The sequence below is a fragment of the Gambusia affinis genome, linkage group LG02 (assembly GCF_019740435.1).
Source record: "Gambusia affinis linkage group LG02, SWU_Gaff_1.0, whole genome shotgun sequence".
Lineage (NCBI taxonomy): Eukaryota > Metazoa > Chordata > Actinopteri > Cyprinodontiformes > Poeciliidae > Gambusia > Gambusia affinis.
In genome coordinates this window covers 30433281-30456501 of record NC_057869.1, presented here as the reverse complement: position 1 = coordinate 30456501, position 23221 = coordinate 30433281, and the positions used below count along the sequence as shown (strand labels likewise).

The 23221-nt window shown below is 37.7% G+C and overlaps 1 protein-coding gene across 1 annotated transcript in view; it reads right to left on the bottom strand.

Moving 5' to 3' along the window:
* Positions 1-23221, bottom strand: part of si:ch211-186j3.6 (neural-cadherin) — a 300924-nt gene that overhangs the window by 14400 nt on the left and 263303 nt on the right. The window contains 1 exon segment of the mRNA XM_044098247.1: positions 10716-10960. Coding sequence (XP_043954182.1) covers positions 10716-10960 — 245 coding nt within the window.

Below are 23221 nucleotides of genomic sequence, written 5' to 3'. Positions count from 1 at the left end.
GACTTGGTTTATGAGGATTAAATGAATTTGAGAAAACCAAATTAGACATAGTTTTAGCACATACGCACACACACACACACACACACACACACGCACACACACACAATTTTTGTTCACAGCACCCCTCAATTCAAATTGTTAATAGAACTGACAGCCCAGAAGATCAAGAACATCCAGATAAGTGACAGGGAGGAATATGTGAAAAATAATAAGATAAAGTTTTATGTTATTAGCTGGACAGTGGATAGTTTTTGTAATTATTGGGTCTTTTACCTGAAGCTAACTTTTCAGCCAACATGAATGAAAACATGTCAAGCTCCTAAAAAAATGAACAGAATGGATTCAAATGGTGAAATATCCTTTGATCTGAAGAAACAACTTGGACCTATTTAGACTCGGTCCGCAAACCCTTACAAATGACTGGCTGTTGATCCAACGCCAAGCAGAATTCCCAAGCGCTCATTTCCACACAGTATTTCAGACACAACTCATTCATTAAACTCATCAAGTGGTTCAGGCAAGAGCCTAATCTATAGCATGAATGAGTGAAACCGTTTTATTGTCAACTTGCTTCCTTACTGATGGTCAGATGTATGCATCAGAGAGGAAACACTCTCACAAATCAATTGTGACTAGCTAGAGCTTTAAGGGACTAACATCACTCCCGATTGGACCAGGCCTTGCTTGACCTTTACCTTAATCCCTTCTTATTTAAAAGCAATAAAAGTATTTAAGGACAAAGTGTTAGTGTGTAACTTAATGTGTCCCTGCAGAGCACTGAACACTTGGAGGGGAACACTTGGCATCTTTAAGATGTGGGTCGTGTTTATGAAGTCGAGCTCAATCTCTGACAGACTGAGCTCTACTGTGCAGTGCATATCAAGTAACCCAGAGGTTTCTGAACCAAAGTATACAAGACTGTGACACAGACCAGTTCCTGTGTCACAGAACCAACCCAAATTCTTCAAAAAAGTTATTCAACTTGGCAGTATAGAGTTGAATGTCCAACTTCTTAGAAGAAGTTAAACGTTGTGGAAGCACTGATACTACAATACCATCTTAGTAGGGTGCATTCATTCAAGCTTCATGCTGCTGTGCTCAAAAGGAATTAAATTTTAAAGTAAACTGAAACACTGCCAGTGAAATGTTCTGTAAATCTATCTGGTTTCCTGATGTAACAAGCAGCTGTGAGCCTAACACCTCATAATGTTGAGCTATGCTGCTGCGTTGCAGTACTTGCAGTAACATTTGCAAGTTGTTCAGCATTGAACTGTCTCTCATGGACTAGAGGAACTAAAGTGACATCCGGTAATTTATGTTGTCACTGGAAACCAAAAGCAACAAAGAGTCCACAGAGACCACAGAGGAAACGAAGCAATGCCAGAACCTAAATGAGCCGACCATCACAAACTGGCCAAGTTTGTATAAAATATACATAAAATAAAATATACATAAAATAAAATATACATAAAATAAAATATACATAAAATAAAAGTGTTCACCTTTCTTTGGGCACTCTTTTTAAAGGGACAGTATTATGTAAAATCAAATTCCTTTGAGCTTTACATCATGTAATAACATCATTCCCTCATCAAACACATACCTGGAGTGTTGCATTAATTCTTTCATGAATGTTTGAGAAATCCTTTAATCTCCATGGCAACCATTCAGCTGTGCAAAATGCATAGAGACCAAGAACTGCCTTCTACAACAAAGCTCCTCCTGTGAGCTGCAGTTTCCAAACTTCAGAGGTCTGAGCCCCAGCTCCTTCAGACTAGCCAGCAGCAATTAGCAAACAGCTGGTGCCACTGCAAATCTGTTGAACTCCTTATATAGCCTAGTTTTCAGTGCAACACTGATGAAAATGTTGTTAAAGGGTTTATATTGGAGTGATGTTGTGATGACTTCCTGAAGACGCAGGTTCAGAAAAATGTTTTGAAGAGACAGAGGCCCAATTTTAATTTGTTTTAAGTTATACTTGGTATGTACAGCATTTTTATAACAACTCAGTACATAGTTGGTTGATTATGCTATAAAATGATTCTGTGTGCCTGGATAACGCATAATATTGCTCCTTTGTCAACATCTTATATACACAGACCATTTTAGACATTTACCCTACAATAAGGTTGACATGCTGTCATCTGGGGACAATCGATGGAGGAAACACAGAAAAACATTTGACTCAGATAAACAGTATCCCCATTAAGAGAAGCCAATATTCATTGACAACATCCAGGAATATATAAATCCACAATAATTACAGTGAAAGGGACGACAGTAGACATAATGAAAATAAAGACTAAAGTAATAAAAGACCATAATAACACTATGTCGATCATGTTATCAAATTATCCCTAAAATGTATACATAAAACATATAACAAATGCCTAAAATGCTTTTTATATCCGTTTGCTCATTTTTCCAAAACTCGCCACCTCAGCCAATGAATTTCAAGATCATTTGCAAAGACACATGGGAAATGTGTCATTCTTTTATGGGCAATTCTAACGCAGACATACGCTAGGAGGTTTGCAAGTGTAACTTTAACAAAAAGTGACTGTAGAAAGTATTAATTCGAGGATTCTGAATGCCAATGCACATCAGACCAAAATGTTGAAAACCACATATCATTTGTCTTTGGAATTGTCTTATGTAGGAGCTACTGCCCTTCCTCTGCTGTGCCGATTCAAACACATGAAGTTGGCAAAAGACATTTCTGATGGTGTGTTTTTTTATTTTCTTTTTTAGAAACCCCGCCCCCACAAAAAACAAGTCTCTTGCTGCTACTTAAATTTCAGAGAGAGGAATGCTTGACCAATCGAGCGCAGAATGCTCCACCGATTGAAATTACTACCAGAGCCCCTGCAGCATTGATCTAAATTTCTGCAGGTTTGTGTAAACAGCACCTTATACGCCTACAAATCAAGTAATTAACACTTAAAACAGAACTGAGCGTCAACAGGATCAAGGTTGGATGTCGCATTTAATACGAGCCTGAAGCTAAATTGCAAGGGAGAGCTGTGGAATAAAGGTGAAAAGAGGAGAGAGAGAGAGAGAGACAGAGAAAGAGAGAGAGAGAGAAAGAGAAAGAGAGAGAGAGAGAAATGATCATTTGAACTGTGTCTGACTAGTTTCCAGGGTGTGAAGAAGTTGCCCTCTAAAATACCAATGAGACGTGCAGACATTGCCAGAAGCTGTGCACACTTTCCCCATCCTCCTCAGAACTAGGAAACTCCTGGTTTCCTTTTTTTCTAATAATAATAAAAAAAGAAAAAACAAAAAGAATGTTGTGTACCACCTCTGCTGCATAATCTCATCAGTTCTCTTTTGTTTTCCTCTGATAATTTTCAATGTCCTGTTGTATTTTTGTCACGCTCTGATCTCTTCCATTGTTCTCTGTCTCCATCTTGACTCGGTTCTTCTGTTGCAGCGTCCTCAATTAAACAGAGGGAGCCTGTCAGCGGCAATTCTCTCTGTGTGACTGTGCCCAAGGCAAGTTTCTCCTTTAGGAATAGATTTTATGGAGCTAAAGGTACAGGAAGATGAATATTTAAGTGACGAATACAGACAGTCAAGAAAGAAAAAAAAGGATTTTAATACAGGCGAACTAGACACTTGTGTGTTCCTTGTTCATCCGCCTCCAGGGAGGAAGTGAGGCCGGTGCAGAAGTTTAGCAGTTACAAAATTTCTGCTGCTCCTTTCTGACCTTCTTGCTATGAAGTGTAAATATCAAGAAAGCAGCTTTATCTCCAGTCCATTTCTGGGTTCTAGTTGTGGAATACTGGCCTTATCAAATGCAGGTCTATGAAACTTCAGAATATGATTCTTAAAGGTGTTCACAGGATTTTGTTTTAACTGCTGATACACCAAACAGCTACCAACACAGCAGGAGTAAGACTCCTGAAATACACAGCAGCACTCCAATAATTCATGCAGATTTCAGATGCTGTATGGGGAACTGAGGAATTTCTTCCAAGAAGAAATTGTGAAGTGCTTAATTTGAATGCATGAATCAAATCCGTGAAAGAGCCAAAGACTTTGACGGTACTATAATCGACCACTGTATTAAAGTCCACTATACTGGCACAAAATGAAAAACAACACAGTTTCTGTCAGACCTGCATCTCTGAAAGTCAGGTTTAAAAGTTTTAAGACCTTGAATGAAATTTAAGATTTATAAAACTATAAATACAGCGGGTGGTTTGGGGATCAGGCTATATTACAATCAAGCATAGTAAAGAGTTTGACATTTCTGGGGTCAGTTTATGGCTCTCAGCAGTGGCTTTGTCCTCACACTGTATGTGACTCTACAACCATGACTCTTGCAGAGACAAGCTTAAAGGTTTTCAGGGTTTTCTGCATAGAACAGACATAGACCAGCCTTGTATGGGTTGGCAAAAACCAACATCATCCAATCTACTGGAGATAAATTTGCACTTAAAGATACACAGTAGACGCTCCATTCATTTTCCATGGATCTTGCACAATGAGGTGGTGATCACTAGCCATGCTCCAGCCAACCACCAATGACTTTCATTCATGTGGAATTGTGTGCTTGTACATGTGGATGTGGACATGTAGGCTTATGACACGACACAGGAAAGATGGAAAATGTTCAACTTTTCTCAATGTCGTCACTATTGTGTCCCGTGTGTTGGGTTTCACCCAGAATGGACTGGTCAATGTCAACATGCAAATAATTTTCCCACCTAGAATAATTTAGAAAACACATAAAACTAACATATTCTACACATGGCCAAACATATTCTATTCAAATATATATATATATAGATATATATATATATATATATATATATATATATATATATATATATATATATATATATATATATATATATATATATATATATATATATATATATATATATATATATATATATATATAGTATGGTAACAGAAGTAAGATCAACATGTTATTAAAATTATTTCAAAAAGGTGATAGTGAACCAACTGCCCTCCAATAGGCCTTGGAGGGAAACAGTAATACAATTATCTATCAACGGAAACTATTTTCTATTCTTAGGAGTCAAATAGTTTAGCAATGGAATGGAGGAAATTAATAATCACACTGTGGATAATAATAGGAACCGATAAATTACAGAAAAGCTGTATAAACATAGATTCTGTTTTACAAACAACACAGTTTCTCATAAAATGATCATTTCATGGCTCTATAACTTATCCACAATTAACGTTTTTCAGAGCAAAAGCCACCGGTGAATACTGATTCAGTCTGTTGTCATGAAAAAGAATGCGTGATTTTCAACCAGCAAAATGTCACTGGGTGTGAAGGATGGGAGAGACACCAGGCCGGTAATCCTTAGGGGATTCTGTCAGACCTGCAGTTCTTTTTATTCCTGTGCTTAGCTGAGTGTGACACTGTCATTTCTAAATGAGCAGTCCTGGGGCCTGGAGGCTTTATGTAGAGTCATGGCCGATACCAGAACAGCCTCTTCTGAGAGTTCAGTGATGGTTTTTCCACTTTGCTGCAGAGAGGTTGACAGCCCAGATGACCATATAGGTACAAATGATCTATAACCACATCCTGCTCATCATATTCAATCTTCTTGATAGTTCTGTGATTAGGGATTTTTCCATTGTTGTCTATGTGTCATTTAAAATGGCTCTTTGAAGCAACTTTATGTCACCAACATTTCATTTTTTCTTTTTACTAAATAAACTATTTTTAAATGAATTGTTCCATGTTTCATCAATCAAGTCATCCATATTTGTGGCCACTCCCACTTTACATTTTTAACTTCCCTCATACAGTATATACACAACCCAGCTGCCACTTGGATAGTAATGCATGTAAAGTAGCTGCATTTCACTTATGAATGTATGTAAATCTTTGTTGATGTTCTGCTAATGTCAAAAACACACACAGCAACTTGGCAATTACTCAGTTTCCATTAAATAAGAAATGTAATTAAAATCGCACATGATTAATAATTTTCAGAATTCCAATTTGTACAATTTTATGGTTAATCGCAACGCATGAGGTGTCGTGGAAAACTTAGGAATTCTCCATTAAATATCTGGTTCTTTCAAATCAAATGCTAACATCTTTTGGGTTCAGACATGGAACAGAACACGGTAGAGAACTACAGATGTTACTACTGGCACAAACCTGTTTGTTTTTTCCAGACAATGTGCAGCTGGCTCCACCAGAGCTCTCACAGCATCACAGCTCATAAAGTTGTGTGTCAATCCACACAACATGTGGAATGTTGTTGCCTGCAAGTGTACAAATCAGAGGGGCTGCATACAAATGTGGCAACTACCAAAATACAGTATTAATTCAATAGTTATAATCATCAACTACAATTTCCCCGAAACAGAGCTTACATAGTAGGCGGGGCTTGTTGCTCCATCGCCTGAATAAGACTCCCACATCTCCTCTGATTGGGTGACAGATGATAAGTGCTAGCACCAGGCCTGGATTATGAATATATTCAACTATGAATATATTCATAATTCATAAAAATAAAAATGATGGTCACTGCCATAATTTTTAATGACTTATTGCACAAACAAGATTATTCATGTGTAGTTTTGATTTCTATTTCTTATTTTGCAGTTGTGTTTTATTCAACATTAGCAGAATACCTACAAAGATTTGTGGACATTTGTAATAAAATCCAGCCACTGTTCAGAGCTGGTTTGCTGCACCGCATCCTCTCCAGTTTCATGAGTGATTTTCATTTCCATTTTTTTTTTTTTTTTTTTATGTTATGGAAACATTGTGATTGCAAAACAGTGTTTCCTCTGACCTGGCTGTAAGTTTTTATTTTTTATCATTTTTAAAAAACATTGCTGTCACATAACATTACACTTTCACTGAAGATTTTCTGGACCATTTCAAATTATTTCGTGACCTTTTTAAATCCCTTACAAGTCGGGCTGAATTTCTCAATACTGTTGAAACTTTTGTTAAGTAAGCAAGTATTTAAAGATATTAGAAATATACACAGGCTTTGGTTGCATATCCAATTTTTTTTACATGACCTTTTGTTCCACCCACCCACGCCCTGTGCTTGTCTCAGGGTGGTGATGGACTCTGTCCGGTGTGATGGACTCTGACATGTTGCTCAGTCTGAAACTATTTGCATCCTTCAGTTCTTTTTAATGTGCAGATATTCTTATTTCTGGAGGCGATAATCACCTCAAAGGTCTGCTGCATGCACACCCTCACAATTACACCAATCAGTCAAAAAATGTAAAATATGTTTTTAAATAGTTGTTTACCCACTGTTGAAAGACTAAGAACATATATCTGCATACTTTTCAGAAATTTATGGATTAATGAAACTTTAGCAATTTCAGCAGAATGTCAACTAACGTCTGAATGTGGTTTGAAAAGGCTTTTAAGAGAGGAAACCTAAATCTAGAAAAAGATAAAATTATTGCTTTCTAAAGTTTTACTTGCTTTGCAAAACATAATTTTAAACATGAAATGACTTGACAAAATTCCGTCCAGTTCCAGCTGCAACCCTTCCACCACACCAGACCTCTACACTGAAAAAAACAACAACAAAAAAAAAAACTATTTATATGCTGTGCTTTCCTTCCAGGTTGTGCTTCCTATTAGCACCTAATGCAATACATGATGCAGTAATTATTACAACTGCTTCTAAGTGTTGTGTGTTTACAGGCCCCTGGTAGTGTAAGTGTGATAGCATTATTCCAGCAGCTTAAATACCTACTGCCTTAGTTTACCGCAATTCTCAGAGTTGAGGCAACCATCTGACACTTTTCAGAAATAATTAGAAACATCCAGAAACACACAGCTAATGCGTTGTGTAGAAACACTGCAACACCCAAAGTAATAAGACTGCTGCCTGGACACACACGGACGTTAATGGCACGCAGTAGATAAGTCTCAACCAATGCCGAGTTAACCAATCCTTTGCAGCGATGTTGTGAAAGCTCTGCTGGAGCCAGCTGCATATTGTCCAAAAAAACAAAAACAAAGCTTCATCCTCCTCCTACTTCCTGTCGTCTTCTCCATCATTTTCACCAGTAGTAACATCCGGCTGTTGATCATGTGACTTGTGCAATGCAGAAAAAGTGTTTTCATTGCTTTTCATTGAAAAAAATTGAGTTTTTTCTAATTTGGAGTGTTTCCATATAGCAAATTTATTTTCTAAATGTATATTTGCACAATTCTGTGGTTAATGGGAATGCAGCTAGAGTTGTGTTTAAATTCAATGACCTACAGAGAATAGCCAATTCTTTCATAAAACTTAGTGGAAGCAGAATCCAATGAGTTGAAAGAATGTCTGAATACCTCTGGCTACATAACAGAAGTTGTAGTCATGCTAGCTATTTAATGAGTATATTAATAAATGTCTTGAACGAATGCTATATCTTCATTTACCCAAATCAGAGGGGCTGCATACAAATGTGGCAACTACCAAAATACACTATTAAATCCATTGCTCCCCCTCCAAAAATACATTAAACTGCAGTTTTAAACATTTACAAATGTAAAGATTATGTAAAAGCAAAGCAAAAATAAATGTTTTTATGTCCTTCGGCGATACAAACAGACTGCGTCCTGGTGGGCTTACCTGCTCTCCTGAGAATGACTATTATGGATTCTTTCTTAAAACACAGTCACTGCTTCTCAATGTACAAAAACAGAGCCGAAGACTCAGAAAGGTCCAGAATGTTTATTCTATTACAGAAAGTCAATGACAGGAAGTTCTGGTAGGACAGCAGATCTCTTAGAAGATTTAGAAAACAATGTTACCAAACCTGATGTGTTCGCAAAAAGCACAAGCTTGTCTGTATCCTCACTAAAACACGGCTCACAACAGTTGCATCATCATACCAACTACAGTGGGATTATTTTCGACTAGCTTTACTTTCAGGACTCTTTCTACACCCTCTGCAGTTTTACTGTTTCACAGAATGAAACCCACTGAAACATTTTCTGATCTACCTGAGAAAATTCTCAATCTCTTCCTTTTCTTGTGTGCAAAACAAGCTGCTAACAACTAACTGATCAGCTTATCAAGTTGACCCAAGGTTGACCAACCCTCTCGATTTTGGACTGACGTTGGAGCTTTTCCTTTGGTCCTCACTCTTATTTTTTACACGTTAAACATGAAAAGTGTCACATAATTCTGACTTTGTGCTTTTTTGACAACTGTCTGCTTTTAATCTACATGAAACAGTTTGGACTTTAGATCAATTTAAACAATAATTGATTTGTTCATCTAAAGTTGTATGTGAAAATATTTTAAATTCTGAAGTTTTCCGATGTTTGCACAGTTTAAATAGGCCAAATTCAACTCTACTGTAAACCCTTAATAAACATTTACAGATCAAGTGATGTTCCAGGTGCATCTAATGGAAGCTATCCGAACAAGGCTTTATGAGTACGTTTCAGACAGAACACCTGAAATAGCTCAAAGTCTTGTTAGTGACATTTCATTGTGAGAGAAACGGCGTCTACTCCAGCTTCAAACTGCAAACCTAAGAATATTAATGAACCTGACGCCTTTGGCCAGGAGGCCTGAACTGAGATTCCTCAGCAAGGCTGAATTATTCTCAGACTGCAGAAGATGTGAAACACTGAATTTTGTGATGCTAGATGTAATATTATCTACACTGAGCTCATTGAATGGTTTTTGCTTCATTTGGTTATTACAAAGAGATGCTAGTCTTTTCATGGATGTTGAATACTTTCAGGTGAAACACTACACACACACACACACGCACGCACACACATCTCAATCATTTGGTTAGCCCTTTTCCATACAACAGTCGCTGAAAACCGCACCAGCTGTAGCCTCAAAGCTGTAAAACACATGGAGTAAGTCCTCTCTTTACTTCCTGTCAACATAAAGCCAGATATTTCTCAAAATGTTTTTTGAATCACAGTTTTTTTAATAACTTGTTTTCTGTTTGTGTTTTCAGAAGTTCACACTTTCTGTATGCAAAAGTGCAAGGCTGGGCTCCCCGGATGAATCTGAAGCCCTAGGCTACAATTTGAACCTTTTACCAGAAAAACATTCTTAAATTCAGTCACTAACTCCTGCAAAGTAAACAACTTTAGTTTACAAGACTCTAAGGAGAATTTGGAAATATATATCCTCATGCAGGGGAAAAACCATCAGCTGAACAGAACATTTGTACCTCTGCCTTTTCAGAAATTTCAATTAGAGCAGCAATATGTGAAGCAGTTCCTCTTGATGTAAAACTGTCTGGATTTAACCAATTTTATGACCAAAGGACAGCAAATTCTCAAATGAAGAGGATTAATTTAGCAGCTTTAATAACATGCACATATGTATTTAGAAACATTGCAAGATGTGTTCTAACCTTTTCGGTGCCAAACAGATCAGAGAGCAAACAGTTAAACATGATACAACTTTTATAAGTATAGAATGTTTTTCTTCAGGATATTCCTCCACATTTTTTATGTTGAGGTTACAAGGGCAGAGTGGAAAGTTATTTTAAAATATGATCTAATAGAGAACCCACCAGAACGACACTTAATGAAACCAAACTAAACCTGTCCCACCGCTCCCTAACCTGTGGAGGCGCTGCACCAAGAACCACTGATGGAAACAACATAAAAAGATCTGAAGAAGACAATTTCCTTCTTCCCAAAATGTAAAGAAAAATGGAGTGCCCTGAGACATTTGGTGTTGCAAAATTGCAACTGAAGCAACACTTACCTAGCAACGCCATGAAGCAGATACAGATGGCAAAGAGCGAGCTGAAGCTCAGGCCCACGTCCTCCCTATAAACAGCCAATGTCGTCTCACAGTGGCGCCCCCTGTAGCCCTCCGGACAGTGGCAGGTGAATTTAGAGGGTGACTGGGCCACACAGGTTCCCCGGTGACAAGGCCGCGTAGCGCATAGCGTGTACACACAGGACTTTTTGGTGCCGTTCACACGGATCATGTGACCAGGAGGACACCTGCAAAACACAAAAACATCAGGCAGAAAAACAAGAGTTAAAAACAGATTTAAGTAATTTAAAAGCAAAAAAAACAACACCCCAAACATATTTAAACATTAGTTTAAACTGCAGTCAGTAAAAATAATCTTTTTATTTTATTTTTTTTACTTACGGTATTTGTTAAAATTGTTACCATGACCTGACAGTAGGATATAAGACAGATAATCTGTGAAAAAATGGATCTCCTCTGCCTTCTTCATGCGGTCCATCAGATCACTGTCAGAAACAACCAATAAGAGTCAGGAGGAGGGTCTTAACGCTGTCAATCATGCTGCTTACAAACCCTCCCCCTTACATTATGAACAAGCTCAAGATCGCTGGTTTGCTGCAGCTATGCCAGTGGTGCAGAAACAGGCTAACATTATAGGAAAAGAGTTCATGTTTATTAGTGGCCATGATGACTAGCTTGCATGCTCACAGCAGGCTCTGCTGTGGGGGAGGAGCTGTGGCGCAGCAGAGAGGAAGTGAGTGATCAGCGTGAACACGAGTATGACTGACAGCGCTAAGTACCTTCTCCTTGCTCTGATTGACTGTCTTTGTCTTTTACAAGATAGTGTACACTAACGATTAGGAAACCTGAGCTAAGATGGCTAGTCTGGCAGGAAACAGAAATGGAAACACAGGAACTCTTTTTGCTAATAGGAGCGTAATGAGGACAGGAGGGCTGGACGGTATGGATTAAAAACCTACCACAATGGGTTTTACATGGGTTGACATTATAATTATTAGTTAATTTTTTGTTTTCAATATCTTAAATACAGCCAAACTGGTGGTGAGACCTTTCCTCTTTTATACACCGTTTTCACTCCACACTGTTGCTTTTTATTTTTAAGCAGTTATGAGTCACGGTGGCAAAACCTCAAACTGCTGCTGCACATGTTACTGAACAAGCTGTTGCTAGGTAACCAAAGAGTGAATTTGTTAGTATATGGCATCAACCTTGCTTAACCGGCCATGAGAAGTTGAGTGGCCGAAGCTTTTTCTCTGCCTACATCTCCCAGGATGCTGAGCGGTTCTAGACCTGAGTTCAGTGAAATTATTGAATATTCCATCAGATGTATTTTCTATTACAACATATGTCCATTGTAATATATTTTGTTATTGATATATTGTTCAGCATGAATGCACACAGTAATAAATGAAACACTCGACAAAATAAATCACAGCTGTGGAAAACGTGTACCCAAAAGTAACCATAAGCTGGTCCATTTTTAATCTTCCTTTTTAAAAAATTTAAATGGTTTGGGGATTAAAACTATTCCTTCAAATATACTTTGGACAGCTACTCTGGATCATTTATCTGGAAAAATTTGACTCATTACCACCCACATCTAATCTTATGGAATATTTATTACAACTTCCCACCGGTGGAAGAAGTTAATTACTCCTTTAATCATTGATCTTACAGGGATGTAGACTTTAATAGAGAAGGAACGGCGGGAAATGAAAACGCTGACTGTGGCACTGGCAGTAACAAGGGTGATTTTATGCAGATGGGGCCACATTTTCTGCTTCACTTCAGAAAGCACCACTGTAATTAAAAGCTCATTTGGGTGAAGCAACTTAAACAAACACTTTATGAGAGCCGCATCTCATTCAGTGTCTACGGAGCAGTTCTGGGCGCCACATCCTGATGCTATCTGAAATGAGTTTTGTGTCTCGTCTTTGGTAAGGTGCTCATGCTTCGAAGTAATGGCTTAACTTTACAGAGAAAGAGCCACAATACATTCTGAGCACAACTTTCATTTATCTCATTATTGTTTGTCTTCTGCCACTAAACAAAGAAATGGAGAGTCAATGTAGTGTGTCTTCCGCCAAGATGGGTTATTATTCTGCAATCATGCTCACATCAAAATAATCTGTTTAGCTATTTACACTTGTTGGATTGTCAAGACGTGTTTCCAATACTATTATTTGTATAAAATGACATCTGTGATTCTTTATTTAGTGAAGAGGAGGCGTGTGGCAGCTTAGCTCTCGCTCTCGCAAACAGAAAGCAGCAGAGGAAGGTGGACAGTTTGGATTCTTTTCATTCTACTCGATCCATATCACATTAGCTTCTTCCTGCTTAAAGATAAAATTAAAGCCTAATTAGTAATTTGCTGAATTCTAATTTTTCTCACAAGTAAGGCTTAATAAACTAGAATCTCCTCCAAGTTCACTTGCTTCAATACAGTAATTGAAAACACATTGTACACATAGTAAAACCTTTTAAGTGAGAATATCAGTTATTTCAACATGGTTCAAAAACACTCTGTTTATCCTAAAAGTAAATGAAAGGATGTCATAATTTGACCCTGGCAACCCACGCTGCCATCCCTGCAGTGATTGGATGTTGCCATGGGGATGTAGCTCACCAGCAGACCTTTGGAACAAGCACTTCCCCTCCAAAACGGAGGGGGCAGTGATAATATCAATATACTCCAATATTTATTAAAATAGCAAGGTCTTCTAGAACATCTTTTCAGTTTCAGTGAATTATTTTGAAAGTACAGATATTGGGCGCTGAAGTGGAGCAGCTGTTGGCCCCAGTCTGGAAACCCCTAGCACAAGTTTCTGGCTCCGCCCCTGCTGAAGAAGCCTCTGTATGAAGATGCTGTTGCTGATGACTGTAAGGACATGCTAACAGCTCAATATCCAGGCAGCAGAGAGAATATTCAATGGTAGCATGTCCTGTATGACACCATCAATTGTTCTTTTGAATCACTGCTAACCAACCTCATTTGCTTTTGTCGCTCCTCTTTAGAGGTGTGTCAAATATGACTAAAAGAATATTTGACTTTGCGGTTTATTGGAAATTGGTTCTCTGTCTCTTTAAAACTCCTGCTCTTTCTGAAACTCCATCTTCAGGAAGTCATCACAACATGGCTCCTATTTAACAACGTTGTTACCAGCGTTGCACTGAGAAGTAGCTTCTACAATGAGCTCAGTAGATGAGCAGCTCCACCAGGTGTTGGCTACTTGCTGTTGGCTAGTCTGAAGGAGCTGAGAGAGGGACTTGTGGAGGAGGGCTGATCTGTGGAGCAGAAGCTTGGAAACTGAAGCTCTGAGTACAAACGTCTACCTGGGTCCACCCAGGTGTTTTGCACAGGTGAATGGTTGTCATGGAGATTAAAGAATTTCTCAAACATGAATGAAAGAATCAAAGCAACACTCCAGGTAAGTTTTGATGAAGAAATAACATTATAGCATGATGAAAAACTCAAGAAATGTGATTTTACACAACAGGTTTCAAATCTGTCAACACCTCAAAACATTTAAATTCAAGTTTTAGGTAGAGAATTACTGCTCTATTTAACTTATTACGGTATATTTATTGGGAAGAAATCACAGAAATTCTTCATACCTAAAAGTGAGTAGAAGTTCTGTTTTTAGTGGGTGTCGACTGTATCATCTGAGGGGAAAAAAATCAAGAGTCTCACACTCTTTAATGTGAATTATAATGTAAGTTGACACTGTTTCACATCATGGAAGATACACACAATGTTTGTATACACCTACTCCAGGGCTTTAGGAAATACAGATATGAAGCAGACTATATGAAATATAGATTTTTTTATTTTTATTTTTTCCTGAGAGAAACAGAAGACAATTAATACGTGACCCCCTTTGGAATCAACACTGAAGTCTCCAAACATCCAGAGTCAGCAGTGGGGCTGTGATGTGACCACAGTCAGGAATCCACGGCGCTGTACCGTGATGAGCGACTAGAAGCTCCTATAGTTCAGCCCCTCCTTCCTCTGAATGTGGTTTCTCTGCTCTGGTTCAGTCTGACCCATAAACCTACTATTATCTTCAGACTTTGCGACTCTACTGAGGAACAAAAACACTCTGATCTCACATTAATTTCTGTAAATTCCAGGTTTTGATGTTGCCATTACAGCCATTACTGATTGAACTCAGTGTTGCTTTAGACACTATTTTGTTGTATATCTTGGTGTTTTCTTCAGGCTATTTTCTGCAGAACAGAAAGTTTGAGAGTTTAATGCCATTTTTTTTATTGTAAAAAAAACAACAACAATTCAACATTGGTGAGTGTTTAGACAGTCAATGATGTTGCAATTCTGCTTAGCAGCAAAAACAAAGAGGGATGGATTGTCAGAGGCACACTTCAGATTTAATTTCTGCTGCTCAGAGAAAATGCCCACTATCCTCATAATGCTGGTAGGAAACACAGACCCGGCTGTTGGAGAGATATTTCACAAGATAATTTGCTCTGCTTGGGGATTTGTGTGCCCTCTCCAAAGCTCAGCACTCAGCGTTCATTATGCCTGGCTGCAGACTGCGTAGGTGTTGAATGCAGGACAGCCGTCAGTCAGTCAGGCAGACATCACTGCTTCTCTTGTGGTCTCTCTGTTAACACTGCTTTCATTAGCTATGACTAGAGTCTGTACTTTGATGAGTTTCTCCTCCTAACCTGTCATAACAAAGCAGCTACTATTCATGGCTAATATTTATTAGCCATGAATAGTAGGCGTTGATTTTTCAGGTTTTCCCACTTGCAAAGCTTGAAGAAGACTGTAATTTTTATCATAGGTACTCTTCAGCTGTGAGTGATGGAATCTAAAACAAAAATCCAGAAAAATACAATGTATGATTTTTAAATAATTAATTTCCATTTTATTGTGTGAAATAACCAGATACACCAGAAAAATGAAACTTAATATTTGGTACAGAAACCTTTGTTTGCAATTACAGAGATCAGACGTTTCCTGTAGCTCTTGACCAGCTTTGCGCACACTGCAGCAGGGATTTTGGCCCACTCCTCCATACAGATCTCCTCCAGAGCCTTCAGGTTTCGGGGCTGTCGGAGCCCTGGCTGTGTGTTTTGGGTCGTTATCATGCTGGAAGACCCAACCACGACCCATCTTCAGTGCTCTTACTGAGGGAAGGAGGTTATTGGCCAAAATCTCACAATACATGGCCCCATCCATCCTTCCCACAATATGGTGCAGTCGTCCTGTCCCCTTTGCAGAAAAGGATCCCCAAAGAATGATGTTTCCACCGCCATGCTTCACGGTTGGGATGGTGTTCTTGGGGTTGTACTCATCATTCTTCTTCCTCCAAACATGACGAGTGGAGTTTAAACCAAAAAGTTCTATTTTTGTCTCATCAGACCACATGACCTTCTCCCATTCCTCCTCTGGATCATTCAGATGGTCATTTGCAAACATCAGACGGGCTTTGACATGCGTTGGCTTGAGGAAGGGCACCTTGCGTGCACTGCAGGATTTTAATCCTTGACGGCGTAGAGTGTTACTGATTGTTTTCTTTGAGACTGTGGTCCCAGCTCTATTCAGGTCATTGACCAGGTCCTGCCGTGTATTTCTGGGCTCATTCCTCACCTTCCTCAAGATCAATGATGCTCCACGAGGTGAGATCTTGCACGGCGCCCCAGACCGAGGGAGATTTTCTGTTATTTTGTATTTCTTCCATTTTCTAATAATTGCACCAACTGCTGTTGCCTTCTCACCAAGCTGCTTGCCTATTGTCCTGTAGCCCATCCCAGCCTTGTGCAGGTCTACAATTTTATCCCTGATGTCCTTACACAGCTCTCTGGTCTTGGGCATTGTGGAGATACTGGAGTCTGATTGATTGAGTGTGTGGACAGGTGTCTTTTATACAGGTAGCGAGTTACAACAGGTGCAGTTAATACAGGTACTGAGTGGAGAACAGGGGGGCTTCTTAAAGAAGAACTAACATGTCTGTGAGAGCCAAAATTCTTACTGGTTGATAGATAATCAAATACTTATTTCACACAATAAAATGGAAATTAATTATTTAAAAATCATACATTGTATTTTTCTGGATTTTTGTTTTAGATTCCATCACTCACAGTTGAAGAGTACCTATGATAAAAATTACAGTCTTCTTCAAGCTTTGCAAGTGGGAAAACCTGTTCTCCCCACTGTGTATGTATATATATATATATATATATATATATATATATATATAGCCTGTTATATATATATATATATATATATATATATATATATATATATATATATATATATATATATATATATATATATATATATATATATATATATATATACATATATATATATAAATTGCTTTTATAAACCTATACCAAATATACAAAATGTATTCTGACTTCAGTAAAAATTCTAAAAATGTATTGAAAATGTATTAGCAACAACAAAAGGTAAGTGATAACCATTATTAATACAGCAATTATGTTAACACCCTGGTTTATTACAACTATGCTTCACTAACTACTATGTGTTACTTTAGTGAACTAGGGCAGCTCTGGGCTGTGATTGGTTGATGTGTGATGTTTTTCTTGTTTCCTCTTAAAATAGTTTTGGGTTTTGTTTAGTATCAGTTGGTTTAGCTTCGCTAACCTCTATGATTTTTTGTATCTAGATAGATAGGTTAGTTCATTAAGGGAAGTTCTCTCTAGTTTTTGACTCAAAAAGATTCAGTTAGATTAAAATATGTCAGAAATATTTTTACTTTTTTGATTTGAATGGAAATCATGAAAGAACATCAATAACGCCAAATGAGTGAGAATCATCAGCGTTTATCATAATTATTTTTAATGCAACATATCATTTGAACTACTTTCACTTGCTTGTGTTTTAGCTGTTAAAATCTGCCCAGCTTGGCGTCTCTAGCACCATTTAGATGAGTGGTTTCAGATCACTGGTCATAATAACACAACCAGAAACACATTTCACTAGATCATTCATGGCCACTGGCCATGTGCACGGTGGTGTAAAACAGGAACCAGAGGCTAATGGCTGAGCCGTGATCAGAGTGCAATAGTGGGTGACTGATCAGAGTTCCACTGCCATGACTCAATCAGGATGCAAATCAGCCGTATTATTATTATTATTATTATTATTTTTTTTAACGTCTGCTTTTCCCCCTTTCCACAACAACTGTGCAAACAGAGTCTCTGGGAATGTTGACGCTGGAAGGATTTTCCCAGAAAGAAAGGAATACACTCTTCTAAATTTACATCTGCATATGAACAACTTGTAGTGAGCGAGGCCTTCTGTGGGCTACATTTGGAGACAGATATTCTTAGCGCTCCCTGAAGCCTGCGCCCAGGATCTTAGAAATGCAATAAATAGTCATTAAAACACTAAAAAACAGACCTAAATTTAACAACTGCCATAACTTTAATTTATTAATCTTAATCCACTCTTGTATTCTGTGTTAAAAAGAGAAGTAGAGTCGCACCCAGCTTTGGCGGGTTGTGGAGTTTTCAGATTTTAATGACAGACCCAGCGGATCTTCCAGAGCAGAAATTCTGATTTGTTGCTGACAGGAGTTGATAAAAAACATTTTCAACTACACACTGCTATCAGCGAATGCTGCTTGGATTTTTAATATATATATATTTTGGAATCCAAAACCTGCTAGTAAAGAGAACATGCCAACTATCAGTGCCTAAACAGTGCACATGCATGTTTAATGGGCAGCATTGTGTGTTTTTCAGGTATATAATGTTATTTTATAGAACAATTAAGTAAATATTATCAACTTCAGCTGTTATGAAAATGCTGGATATATCAATTGTGACCTAAAAGAAATTTGACTTTGTAAATTAGCAACTTGAAATTGGGACTCTGTCTCTTTAAAAACTCCTGCTCTTTCTGAAACTCCGCCTGCAGGAAGTCGTCACAACATGGCTCCTATTGTTGCTACCAGCATTTCACTGATTAGTAGCGCCTATAATGAGCTCAGCAGATGTGCAGGTCCACCAGGTGTTTGCTAATTGCTGCTGGCTAGTCTGAAGGAGCTGAGTGGGGAGGAGCGGGGGAGAGCTGTTCTGTGAGACGGAAGCTTGGAAACTGCAGCTCTGAGAAGAAGCTGCAGGTACACTGAGGTTGAATGGTTGCCATGGAGATTAAAGGATTTCTCAAATATGCATGAAAGAATCAAAGCAACACTCCAGGTATGATTCTAATGAGGACATACCATTATAACATGATGAAAAGCTCAAAAAAGTCCATTTTACATAATACTGCTCCTTCAAGCGTGTTCGTTGTTTCTACATTAGGCTAAATGGATAGCTTTTCTGAGCTCAGGGGCTCTGTGCCAACATTTATTGCACTCTCATCATCTTTTAGCGTTTAGTTCAGATGATGGAGAAAAGGAACAAATGCACAGGATGAGAGTACAGAGAGGTAGACCGTGCATTTGGCAGAGGTAGAAGGTTAGAAAACTCATGAAGATGAGTCATAGAAATATAACAGATGAATGGAAGAGCTGCGTGTGAGAAAGAGCATTGTTTGGGGGGGGGGGGGGATAGATGGATGATGTGGGTGAGTGGATCAGGGAAATGGAAAAAGAAAGAGAGGGTGTGGGTGGGGGCAAGATTAAAAGCTTGAAAGCCAGGAGGCTGGAGACGCTGATTACAGACTGATGTTTCCAATAGCAGAGAAAATGCTGGGACTCCTGGATGTGACTAAAAGCGCAGTTTCAGTGGGTGTGTACCCTGCACAACGTTCCCACTGATTCTAATGAGTGGAAAACACAGAGGGGCACATGAAATGTTGATCAAGCAGAAGTTGGAGACCCATCCAGGCCATCAGTCATCCACAGAGAGCGTCGGTCTCAAATGATTCTGTCACCAGGCAACAGGCTTTCAGGCTCTTATTAGTGTTTATGAAGGCAGATGTGTTGGTTTTGACTTCTGGAAGGCGAATTTTATAACTCTCCACCGTTTATGTAATGTTGACAATGATTTTGTATTATTTTCACGATACATCAAAATCAAAAGAAATATCTATGATCGTATTCTAAGTTAAAATATGACACTTTAATAGACAACTGTATGCTCAGAACAAAACAAAACTTAGTAGTAGTCACTACTGTAGTGGTGATTCAATAAATTCAATTTTAAATAGATGGCAGGACATTTTATTGCTATTGAATTCCATTCAAGGTTTTAAAACTGGTCAAATCAATGAAAGTTAAGTGGATCTTTTTTTTTTTTTTACTAAGTCAATTTTCTCTATTAAGAGCTTTAAAATGAGTAACACCAGCATTTTATATAGTAAATTATTTAGTACAGAAAACATTATGAAACTGAGTTCAGAAATGTCTTCAGAGCAACTTATGAGCTCAGAACATGTTATAATGTTTCTCTTTCTGAGCTTAAATGCAGCAGCAGAGAAAAGTTTTCAACCTCCTCATGTTGTAGAAAATTTGGGCTTTGAATTATTTATTTTAAAGCTTCTTTTTGAGAGTAGAATGATTAAACTATAACTGTACAGACTGCGTCAACCACGAAAGAAACCTCTGGTCCAAAAACAGCTAATAATGGCAGATTCTTACATGGATGAGCAGTTCTGAAGAAAATATGTGATGTTTACAATTCTGCCAGAAGCTTGTCAAAAATAAAACAATAAAAAAAAAAATTACATAATGCAATATTACGGTGGCAGACAGGTGCAAATATGTAGGAAATGATGCAATGAGCTGCGAACACATGATTGATGCAAACTCCAAAACACACAAACATAAAAAACAAATGCAGCAGAAAAACACTGCAAAGAAAAAATATGTCAGTCACAGAAAATAAAACCAAAAGCCTACAATGAGCAAAACAAATGCAACAATTATAGTATTTCAATTGATGAGTAGCCACATGATAGAAGCATGAGGTAAAAACAACCAAGAACTTGATCCACAGAGTGAAAGTGCTTCAGACATCTTTGGAGGTCTGAACTTTCTACAAACATGAATTCTATAAAAAAATTATTTTAGTGATTTCAAAACACTAATTTCACATCAATACCAACGAGATCACTAAAACGTTCAAAGTTGAATGGCCGGGCTGGAACCTCTAAGGAGCTAGCCTGGAGTAGAGGGTAGAAAGTCTTCAACAAACAAAAATAGATTTGTTTCAGGTTAGCATGGAAGGCTACGCTAACTATATATAATATAATAGCAACACATCTAAATAACAACAGAGGACTAAGAATACACACTCTGACTCAACAGGGTAATTAGAAATAAATGGGAGATGAAAATTGTTTAGAGATCCAGGGAAGTTTCTGGAAGTAAGAAGAAAAGGGCCAGTAGAGAGGAAACAACAGCAGGAGACTCCTCTGAGCCGCTGCTGTCACCTGGAAGACATTTAATGGCCTTACTTTATTTATTCATACACATTTATTTAACTAATAGAGCAGAAAACAAAATATCTGAAGAGATTAATGCAGGAATATGCAGCCAAAGATGATATTTCAGCTTTTACTCCTAAACTACAGGATCCTTCGATCCCCATCATTTCCCAAAGTATTTGGCAAAATTGTGTTATGCTTGATAAATGATGGCACTTTACCTGAGAGTTTTATTGTAAATTGTATTGAGATTTGAGTGTTCGCCGAGGCAATCTATGAAACTATTTTTTGAAGAGCATGGGAGTAGAAAACACATTGATTCCTGCGTGCAATGCTGGTTATTTAGTGAAGCAATTTTTGGTATGGAACACATAATACTGGTGACTACAGCGGTGATGTGCTAGATCTAAACAGAAACATAAAAATACATAATTATGTGAAAATATGACTGCATGTAGCATTAGGGTAAAGAATTTCTTGAATTATAGAGAATTTATAAGACTTGGTGAAATAAAAGTCATATTTGGGTTCACTGAAAGTGTTTTACGTTTATTGTGCTCAAGGTCCAAAATAAGTACTGAGCTGCAATCTGAGTGTTACAGAAAGAGACTAAACCTTGTATTTTTTTATTTCTTTTCATTTTTTAATCAGGTTATTTTTTTAGCTATGTTTCTTCATGTGTTAAATTGGTAACTTTTGCAAAAGACCCATTTTCTAGTCTGCATCAGTACAGCACACTTAAATACTCCAATATCTTCAAAAATTTGGTCAAACATTTAAAAACGACTTTAATTTGTTCACTCAGTTCAATTAGGCATATAAGAGTTAATGCAAAATGAACTGCAACAAACCTTTCAAATGGTTCAGAAAGTGCAATTAGGAAGTCAAAGCGTAATGTAAAATAAGTAATAAAGCATGAGGCAATCAGAGCACAAAGCATAAAGTTAAACTGGGTCCATTGTCACTGACACCCTATCTAGATTTTCTTTCAATATAGGAACTGATACAGATATTAATATCAGATCGGTGAATCTCCTACCCAGAGAGATCCCACGTGGTCACAGTCACAAAATGCTAATTCAACTTAGAAAGTCTAAAGTCCACAACCTTCCTGCCGAAAGGCAACAGAGCTAACTGCTCCCTCATCCAAAAAACTCTTGAGAAAAAAATACTTGAAGGAGTTTTTATTAACCGTCTATTATGACTCCTCTCACTTTACCATTGATTCCTCTTTTTTTGTGACATTTCCTTGGACAGAAGTACAAGCTCTCATTGAGTTGATTTGATAGAGTCTGTTAGAAGTCAAGAGTGCATCAAGAAGGTTTTGTTTAACAGAGTCAAAGTGAGTACTGACCTTTGAAGACTTGGATGCACTCCACTGAGTTTGTCTGTTTTTTTTTGTTTTGTTTTTTTAAGTAAAGCTCTTCAGTAAATTCCAGTTTTCCTCCAAACATCTTGAACATATTCTAAGTGTCAGTAATTTTTTTGAAGCATTAACATTCCAATTCTTAAAGTAATCCAAAGTGTGGAAGCTCAAGATTAGTGAAAGCCTGTGCAGAAAAACACTAGCCTCAGAGACCTTTGGGAGTCCAAACCTCTACTGTTGAGACATGTGACTAACTCTCAGACTGAGGTGGAAGAACTGTCTGGGTACAAATACAAACTGATCAATAAAGGAGCTTTTTCCTGTTTGGTTGTTGGAGCTCTGGTGATAAAAGATGACAGAACAAGATTATATTCAAATCTGGGCTTCATCATTTTGTCTAAGAGGTTTTAGAACTCTTAGGTTGCGGAGAAACTTTAGGTTTATGTGAGATTTATGAACTCTTTATCTTTATCCAGATTAGAAAATAATTTTAAAGTTCATTTCCTTGTCATAAAAACTCCTCCTTTACAGAGTAGTTTGTTACGTAGAAATGATATTTTTGGCCTTTCTTAACCTTCATATTTGTTTGTGTGTTTCTTAGCTCGGTTGATAAGTAATGAATAGAAATGAGTTTAATTAACATGTAATTCTTGATTGGATTAACTCTAATTGATTATGCTAATAATCTTTAGATGAAGTGTAATAATCTTTGTTTGATCCCAAATAAATCCAAATCCTGAAGAATACACAAAA